This window comes from Salvia hispanica, chromosome 4 (assembly GCF_029641045.1).
Source record: "Salvia hispanica isolate PSC_SH4W2 chromosome 4, Shi_PSC_v1, whole genome shotgun sequence".
Classification (NCBI taxonomy): Eukaryota; Viridiplantae; Streptophyta; class Magnoliopsida; order Lamiales; family Lamiaceae; genus Salvia; species Salvia hispanica.
Genome location: NC_142695.1, coordinates 13,538,147 through 13,547,681, shown reverse-complemented (window position 1 = coordinate 13,547,681; position 9,535 = coordinate 13,538,147). Strand labels below are relative to the sequence as shown.

Genomic DNA, 9,535 nt, shown 5'->3' with positions numbered 1-9,535 from the left:
TACTATTCCAAGATAGTTGGGGCATTTTTTTTGGTACGAGATTTAAGAAATTGATGTTTTAAAGGTTAAAATGGATAGTGTAAAGTAAGAGAGGGTAAAGTATAGGGAAAGATAAAGTTTTTGTCAAAAAACGAAATGACTCGACTCTTTGGACAACCCAAAATAAAATACGACTCAACTATCTTGAAACGGTTGGAGTTTCATTAGTAAGAAAGGAGTTTAAAAAATGTGACATCTTTTATAAGATGGGGAGAGTGCCATATTCAAGTTTTATAAAATGTGACATCTTTTATAAAATGTAACATCTTTTATAAGATGGGGAGAGTGCCATCTTTTAAAAAATGTGACATCTTGTATATATTAATTTTAAATAATCTGTGAGCGAAATAAGTTAGTAGAATGTAAGACCTCTTTACATTTTTCTGTACATTTTTTTCTCTTACTTTACTCTCTCTCCACTTTAACTAGTCCTATTCCAAGATAGTTGGGGCATTTTTTTTGGTACGAGATTTAAGAAATTGATGTTTTAAAGGTTAAAATGGATAGTGTAAAGTAAGAGAGGGTAAAGTATAGGGAAAGATAAAGTTTTTGTCAAAAAACGAAATGACTCGACTCTTTGGACAACCCAAAATAAAATACGACTCAACTATCTTGAAACGGTTGGAGTTTCATTAGTAAGAAACGAGTTTAAAAAATGTGACATCTTTTATAAGATGGGGAGAGTTCCATATTCAAGTTTTATAAAATGTGACATCTTTTATAAAATGTGCCATCTTTTATAAGATGGGGAGAGTGCCATCTTTTAAAAAATGTGACATCTTGTATATATTAATTTTAAATAATCTGTGAGTGTAATAAGTTAGTAGAATGTAAGACCTCTTTACATTTTTCTGTACATTTTTTTCTCTTACTTTACTCTCTCTCCACTTTAACTAGTACTATTCCAAGATAGTTGGGGCATTTTTTTTGGTACGAGATTTAAGAAATTGATGTTTTAAAGGTTAAAATGGATAGTGTAAAGTAAGAGAGGGTAAAGTATAGGGAAAGATAAAGTTTTTGTCAAAAAACGAAATGACTCGACTCTTTGGACAACCCAAAATAAAATACGACTCAACTATCTTGAAACGGTTGGAGTTTCATTAGTAAGAAACGAGTTAAAAAAATGTGACATCTTTTATAAGATGGGGAGAGTGCCATATTCAAGTTTTATAAAATGTGACATCTTTTATAAAATGTGACATCTTTTATAAGATGGGGAGAGTACCATCTTTTAAAAAATGTGACATCTTGTATATATTAATTTTAAATAATCTGTGAGTGAAATAAGTTAGTAGAATGTAAGACCTCTTTACATTTTTCTGTACATTTTTTTCTCTTACTTTACTCTCTCTCCACTTTAACTAGTACTATTCCAAGATAGTTGGGGCATTTTTTTTGGTACGAGATTTAAGAAATTGATGTTTTAAAGGTTAAAATGGATAGTGTAAAGTAAGAGAGGATAAAGTATAGGGAAAGATAAAGTTTTTGTCAAAAAACGAAATGACTCGACTCTTTGGACAACCCAAAATAAAATACGACTCAATTATCTTGAAACGGTTGGAGTTTCATTAGTAAGAAACGAGTTTAAAAAATGTGACATCTTTTATAAGATGGGGAGAGTGCCATATTCAAGTTTTGCGTCAAATATTGATATTCGGAGGACGGATCTCAGCTTCTAAATCAATTTCACGACTAGACTTGGAGAATGTCCGAAGGCATTATGTGGTTTCCCGGAGGAATATGTGAAATACTCACTCCGTCCCTAAAAATAGTCTTTCTTTTTCATTTGGGGTGTTCCACACAATTAGTTACTGTTATCTTTTACTTTTGGCAAGTTTTTCCTCTTGTAAGGTAAGTCACATTTTTCACTAACGATACTAATCAATTTGTGTTGTTTCTAAAATCTTTATTTTCAAGGGACGGGGGAAGTACGTATTATAAAAGGTGAGAAAGAAAAGGTGACTCCATAGTTATAAAATGGAAACATTGAAAAATCAAAATTTGATTAATAACTAACGCACATATTTTAATCATGATAAATACTGATAAAGTACTAATTTCGCTGCAAACGACGATTATTAGTGTATTGTGAAAGTACAAAACAAGAGTATTTTAGATCAAAGAAATAAAAAACACATAAAAATATCTAAAACAAGCAAAATTAAATCTAGAAATTACTCCCTCTTTCCATAATTTAAAAGCTCATTTTGTTAAAATCTAGAAATTACTCCCTCTTTCCATAATTTAAAAGCTCATTTTGTTATTAAGGATGTCCGTGATTTAGTCTCATTCACTTTTTTTTCCATTGTAAATAATGAGATCCATCATTCATTTAACTCGTTACATTCATATTTTATAAATTTAATCAATATATATAAAAATAGAGTCCACTTTCTATTTACTCAATTACTATATTCTCATGAAATTAAATAATTTTTAAAATTCATGTAAAGTCAAAATGAGACTATAAATAGTAGATTGAAGGAGTAAATTATGTAGAAATTAAAAAGGAAATACTTCATCAATTTTATAAATAAAATAGTACTCCCCATGTTCATAGTAATAGAGTCATTTTGTCATTTTGGTACATTACATAATAATAGAGTTATTTTCCTTTTTAGTAAATGTCAACACATTTTTCAACACCTATTTACTCTCTCTTACTTTATTTTATCTTACTTTATTCTCTCTTCGTCTCTTTATCTTTTTCATTTTTCACTTACTCTTTACTTAACCTAACGCAATTTTTTTCTTAATTCTCGTGCTAAAAAGAAACGCCTCCATTACTATGAAACGGGGAATAGTACTTATTATTTTATCAGCAAACAGCGTTAAATTTTCGCTTTTCTTGATAGCTGACGTGTCGTCATCACAGCCGTTGAGGGGCTGTAACGAGAGATCAACCGACGGCCGAGATGTAGCGAAAATTGTCGTACGAAAGGGGCAAAACACGTGTGCTTCAGTGAGACAGGTGAATTTAATGGATACTCAACGAGTCAACGGCAAGCATAAGTTTTCAGGGGAAGTATTTACACGCAGTCACACAGTAGATGGGAAAGTATAGATGGTTGTTATTAGATACACCAGTACTAATTATATCCGTTTCTGTGCGTTGATTGCAAACGAAAACTAAAAGACCTGAAAAAATATCTGAGAAACGAAGATTCAAGATCTACCAAACTGCATCTGTTTTTCGATTTCTCTTGTTTTTGCATTTTGGAGTATGTAAAAAATTCGTTTCTTGATAGCTGTGAGGGCCGTTCTTGATTCAAAATTGAGTTGGTATTCTTGGGTTTTGTGGAATTAGAGTGAGTGTGATTAGTGGTTTAGCTGCGGCTTTGTTTTTTCTGGGATGTGAAGATATGGGCTTAGAATAAAAATCGATTCTTGATAGCTGAGAGCGTCGTTTTAGGTTAAAAATTGAGTTAGTATTGTTGGATTTTGCGGAATCGAGTGAGTTTGATTAGTGGTGTAGCTGAGGCTCTGTTTTCATAGGGATGTGATGATATGGGCTAAGAATAAAAATCGATTCTTGATATCTGAGAGCGTCGTTCTAGGTTAGAAATTGAGTTAGTATTGTTTGATATTGCGGAATCGAGTGAGTTTGATTAGTGGTTTTGGGGGATGTGATGATATGGGAGAAAACGCGGCAGCATTGGACACAGCTATAAATTCTGTGCAGGCATTAGGGAGGGGATTCGATGTGAACTATGACACGAGGTTGCTGTATTGTAAGGGCGTATCCGGGTCGCGGATTGTAGATATTGATGAGGAGCACATGAGGGATTTGTACCTTGCTGATGACTTTGTTGTGCCAAATGTTTCAAGGGACATCAAGAATTCTCACGAGGCAGGTGGGCGTGACGGCTTTGGTGTTTGCAGTTATAATGAGGTATATGATAGTTTATAACTGTTTTGCAACTTCGCGTTTCTTGGTATTGTATGTTGGCATTTGATATTGGTGGATGTTGGTTTCTGCAATTGAAAAGATTTGATGCAAATTAGCATCTGCCTTTGTGTATGATAGTCAGGTTTAATCTGTTTAGTGGCTATTCCTTTTTGTAAGGTTGTGATCAAACAGTAGCAGGTTATCGGTTAGGTTGGTTAGTGTTTCAAGTGGATGTCGTTGCTCACACGCTTTGTATAATTAAAGAAGAGAACAACTGATGTTGCTCCGTTTGAGGGTTTCACATAGACAGTGGTTTTTATGAAAGGTCTACGTATTAGAAAGACGCTAACTGCTTCCTTTATTAGAAACACACATTCTTGATAGTAATATTCCATGATGTTTACTCTATGTTGATTAGGTCACTCTCTCCACAGTATAACTTGCAACGTTGTTCTTGAAAATTCTATGGGTTGAGAGGATGGAAATATTTGCAAAGGACCAAAACCATAAGATTTGTTTCAAGACAAGTTTGAGGAGTTAGACTTGCGTATTTTCATCTCTCACTGTACACATAGCTTACCTATTTGATTAATTTCAACATAACACGGTTGTTTTGCCTCTCATAATTCCTATAATATCAAATTCTGACACAAAAGAGCAAAACCCGGTAAATCAGTAAGGTGCTTCTTAATATATGTTGTATTTCTTTGATCCTTTAATAGTTACATATCATTCATTGTCAATCAGCATTTGTAACTTATTTTATTCAAATGCTTACTTCATATAACACGAATACAGATGGTGGAGTATTTCAACAAAAAGGCAAGTCTCTCCGGGCATACTCCACTCGGCAGCTTCAATGCTTCATTCAGCTTAACTGGTTCCAGGCATATAGATGCTGCTTCCACGAAGTCTCTTTGCCTGGATGGATTTTTCATTGCAATTGCTAAAATTGAGCTCATCAAATCACCTATGGCTCTAAATGAAAATGTTATACGGGCAGTGCCAAAATCGTGGGACCCACCCGCCCTAGCAAGGTAGGAAATTTCAGTCATGTAAATGTATATCTCTTTCTACCCGCCGGCCTTATTTGATTTGTTATATCCTTAACAGCTTCATCGAGACCTTTGGTACCCATGTTATTACATCTATAACTATCGGAGGTAAAGATGTAATCTATGTGAAACAGCACCTGTCATCACCTCTCTCTATTGTGGAAATCAAGAACTATGTTCAAGATATCGGAAATCAAAGGTTCTGCAGCCCTGAAGGGCTTACAAATTCAGGCCTATTAAAAAATAAGGTTAGTTCCTTTTTCACTTTCCATTTGATGACTTTGCCTCCCTACTGCTTGTCCTGATCATTTTGTTTCTCAAATTATTTTTCTTAAGAATATAAACTCGTTTTCTTCTCTCCGTCTTGAATTTTCAGGGCAGCGATTCGTCTTTATTTAACAACCAAGGAATATACCCTCAACCAGCTAGTGCACCTTACCTCTCCGGGAGTGGCAAAGAAGTACGTATATGCCCATGCAACAAAATGATATTTTATCTCCCAAATCATTTGACCATGCTTCATATATATACCAAAGTATATATAAAATGTGGTAATTTTGTAACATGAAATAATGTTTCTGACCTTGATAAATGACAGAACAAAATTGAGGATAAAGCTTTTATCTTCTAGTGCATTTTGCTTTTATGATTCTCAACATTTAGCTATACCAAGTTGAGGTCTTTATGCTAGCAGGATGTAACCGTCATATTCAGAAGGCGTGGAGGGGATGATCTAGAACGGAGCCACATTCAGTGGGCAAAAACGGTCCGATCTTCTCCAGATGTGATTGAGATGTCATTCTTCCCTATAACAGAATTACTTGATGGAGTTCGAGGAAGGGATCATTTGGAACGCGCTATTTCTCTCTACCTAGAGTGTAAGAATTCCTTTTCGTCGCTACTTTGGGTGATTTTACTCCGATATCCACTATGATACAGTCCTTATTGGATTCATCCATGCAGATAAACCTCAGATTGAAGAACTACGATATTTCCTAGAATTTCAGGTCCCTCGAATTTGGGCCCCCGTGCAGGATAGGTTTCCTGGACAAGCAAGAAAGGAACCAGTTTGTCCGTCATTACAATTTAGCATGATGGGACAAAAACTATACGTCAGCCAAGAGCAAGTACGTGCTAACTTTCTCACGTAGTGAAACAAATGAGAGATTAGATTGGCAATACACGATCAAAATATTTCGATCAATCATGCAGTAGATTAGTCTATATTATGTTTATTTATCTGTCTAAGCTATTACTTAAAGTAAGCACCCTGTCTAGGGTAGTAGGCTTTCCTTTTTCGTTTATTTCATGATGAGACAGAGAAGTGAGCAGAAATGTTAACCAAAACATGGATGCAGGTTTCGGTTGGCCGGAAGCCTGTGACTGGTATGCGGCTATGCCTTGAGGGATCTAAACAGAATCGCATCACTATCCATCTTCAGCATCTAGCATCGCTTCCCAAGATTCTCCAGCCGTATTGGGACACACACGTGGCAATAGGTGCCCCGAAGTGGCAGGGGCCAGAAGAGCAGGACAGCAGATGGTTCGAGCCGGTGAAATGGAAGAAATTTTCGCACGTTAGCAGCGCACCTGTAGAGAATCCCGAGACCTTCATAGGTGACCTCATGGGCGCCTACGTGGTCACGGGAGCTCAGCTTGGGGTGTGGGATTTCGGTTCAAGAAACGTCCTGCATATGAAGCTCTTGTATTCTAGGCTTCCCGGATGCACAGTACGCCGGTCCTTATGGGATCATGCTCCGAGCGAATTGCTCAGGAGACAGGACGACTCTAGCTCGAGCTCCGGTGACGAGTATTCGGGCAATAAAGTGGCAAAATTTGTGGACATGTCGGAGATGAGCAAGGGGCCACAAGATCCGCCGGGACACTGGCTGGTGACAGGAGGAAAGCTTGGTGTAGAAAAGGGGAAAATTGTGGTGAGAGTCAAGTATTCATTGCTTAATTACTGACATCAGTTTTCACTTTGTGTAGTGATTCTTGATGTTGGTTTGAAATGTACATGGATCTTCTTCTTCTTCTTCATAGTTTTCTGGGATCAGGATGGTTTGCTTTGCTTTGGATGAGTAGAAATTGTCTTCATACATTGATGTTTAGGAGTTGATTGAAATGTGGTCTGAAGCAAGATTCAGTGTTGTATATTTTTTATCTTCCTAATACTCCCTCCGTCCACAGACAATAGATCTATTGTTATTCGGCACGGGTTTTAATGTAAAATTGGTAAAGTAAGAGAGATGGGGAGAAAAAGTAGGTAAAGTAAGAGAGATAGGGAGAAAAAGTGAGTAAAGTACGAGAGGGAAGAAAAAGTGGGAAAACTATGAGAGATAAACTTTCCATTTTTAGAAAGTGATCTATTTTTTGCAAAATTGATCTATTTTTTGTGGATGGAAGGAGTATTGTAAATCTAGAGGTGTTAAGATACTCGCTATTTAGTTAAGCCCAGATCCTTAGAATAGCTGAGATTAATTGTCATAGAGATAAAGATAATTTTAGGTGTCGTTTTGTGTGGTGAGACTCATTAATCATTATCATATATTCCTCCGTTCCCCATTAGGAGTCACACTTTGACTGGACACGGGTTTTAAAAAATATAAAGAAAAGTTGATTAAAAAAGTTAGTGGAATGTAGGACGTACTGATTATTTATGGTAAAAATGAAGTGTGACTCTTAATTGGGGACGAACCAAAATGAAAAAATGTGACTCTTAATCGGGGACTGAGGGAGTAATTATTTATATAGAATTAAGCTATGGGATAATTTTAGTTGGAGGAGGGTATTATCATAATAATTATTCATCTAATTTAAGTTATGAAATCCAATCTCATGAACTAAATATAATACAAATTTAATCATGAGATATAATTTTTGACACTGAACATGCCTTCAGTGGACATTATCCTGAAATTATATCTGTTTATCTTATTAACAAAACTGAGCATGCTATCTTCACAAAAGTAAATTTAGATACTAAGAGCATCCACAATGGCGGCTAACGCACCGGCTAGCCGATTCGCGTGGCTAGCTGATGCACTTTTTATTAGCACTAAATAAACCTGCAAGTATACAGAGTATATATAGTGTAGCTAAAGGTTAGTAGATATCGAACACGGGGAAGGCAAACACAAAGTGTCTATCCTCTACTAAGACTCAATTACTATCTGGAAAAGCAAATAGGTTTTGAAAAACTTTTGAAAACTAGAAACAAATAAAAGCATATAACAACTAAATGCAAATAAAACACGGAGATAAGCGATAGAGATAAGGGAATCCCAGGGATGTGCGTTCACAGTTATGGTTATACAAAATTCCAACTACAATACCCTAGCACAATTTATACTTTGAAAGGACGAGTCACCTAGTTTATGCTCATGCGATACAAACGTTGATTACAAAGTTAGGGTTGTCAATCCTAACACGTAACTCCAAAAAGCTCCTAAGACCCTTGAAAAGTCCTCACTCTCAATTAACAGTGCCGTTTTAAGGGAAGCTAACTGTAGTGTCTACTAAGTGAATCTAACTCGCTAGAACTCTGTCACAGTTATGAAGCAAGTTATATTAAATCATGTAAGATTGTGTCACTCAATCATGCAGCATAAGAACTACTTAGGGAAGAAACAAAGTAAAAACAAAACGGATATTAAATAGAAAAATGAATTTGTATAACCAAAGTTGTTACTAACACATCCCTAGAATCCTATGAGTTTAGTTGCACATAATTGAATAAGCTAAAAACATAGATTGAAGGGAAGACAATTTGAACATAAAACTAAAGCAAATAAAACCCGTAGGTTGAATCCTTGCTGTACTTGATGTTCTTGAAATCCTTCTCCAACTCCTTGCACAAGTGAAGTACTCTAGCTATTGATCTCTATGAAGTATTTTTGCAAGTAGAAGCTCTCTCTTTTTGATGAAGCTTGAGGTCTTATTTATAGGGATGAACGAGGCTATGGAGGCCTACATGAACCGCGAGATAAGCGGTACATGCAAAGGGTTGAACAGCAGGCGGTACCTCGCCCTCGACCTGTTGTCCACCGCTGAACAGTGATTGATCGGGATCACGTAGCTGCACATCAGCGGCTATATGACGACTACTTCGCACCGGACCCGCGGTTTAACGCAAACATGTTTAGGCGGCGTATTAGAATGCGCAGGGAGTTGTTTATGCGTATCGTTGACGCTTTGGAGCGTCGATATCTGTATTTCCGCTTCAGGCACGATGCGGTTGGCAGACCCGGCCACACCCTTATTCAAAAGTGCACGGCGGCAATCAGGCAGTTGGCCTGCTAAGGCGCGGCAGACATGTGGGATGAGTACCTCCACATCGGTGAGACGACTGCTCTGGAATGTCTGAAGTTTTTCTGTCAGGGCGTGATTCAAATTTTCGGTGAGCAGTACCTTCGAAGCCCTACCCCCAAGATTGTCAGTATCTGATGCAGATGCACGGGGAGCAGCATGGGTTCCCCGGAATGTTAGGCAGCATAGATTGTATGCATTGGGAGTGGAAGAACTGTCCAACTGCCTGGAAGGGGGCCTACAC

The 9,535-nt window shown here is 36.8% G+C and overlaps 1 protein-coding gene across 2 annotated transcripts; it reads left to right on the top strand.

Moving 5' to 3' along the window:
* The first annotated feature begins 3,049 nt into the window (after nucleotides 1-3,049).
* Nucleotides 3,050-7,198, top strand: LOC148927281 (MACPF domain-containing protein CAD1-like). Of its 2 annotated transcripts, none has more exons than XM_089057557.1 (7): nucleotides 3,050-3,931; nucleotides 4,727-4,965; nucleotides 5,042-5,231; nucleotides 5,360-5,443; nucleotides 5,675-5,861; nucleotides 5,947-6,110; nucleotides 6,342-7,198. In XM_089057557.1, the coding sequence occupies exons 1-7, from the start codon at nucleotides 3,674-3,676 to the stop codon at nucleotides 6,948-6,950; spliced, it is 1,731 nt and encodes a 576-aa protein (XP_088913683.1). In that variant the 5' UTR covers nucleotides 3,050-3,673; the 3' UTR covers nucleotides 6,951-7,198. The 2 variants fall into 2 exon arrangements, with proteins under 2 accessions (XP_088913683.1, XP_088913684.1); XM_089057558.1 differs by having other exon boundaries at nucleotides 3,051-3,931; nucleotides 5,678-5,861.
* Nucleotides 7,199-9,535: the final 2,337 nt, after the last annotated feature.

Coding starts and splice junctions, on each gene's coding strand:
- LOC148927281 (XM_089057557.1), top strand. CDS start 3,674: ATGGGAGAAAACGCGGCAGCATTGGACACAGCTATAAATTCTGTGCAG. Junction 5,232..5,359: donor CAGGCCTATTAAAAAATAAG/GTTAGTTCCTTT, acceptor TTGAATTTTCAG/GGCAGCGATTCGTCTTTATT. Junction 6,111..6,341: donor TATACGTCAGCCAAGAGCAA/GTACGTGCTAAC, acceptor ACATGGATGCAG/GTTTCGGTTGGCCGGAAGCC.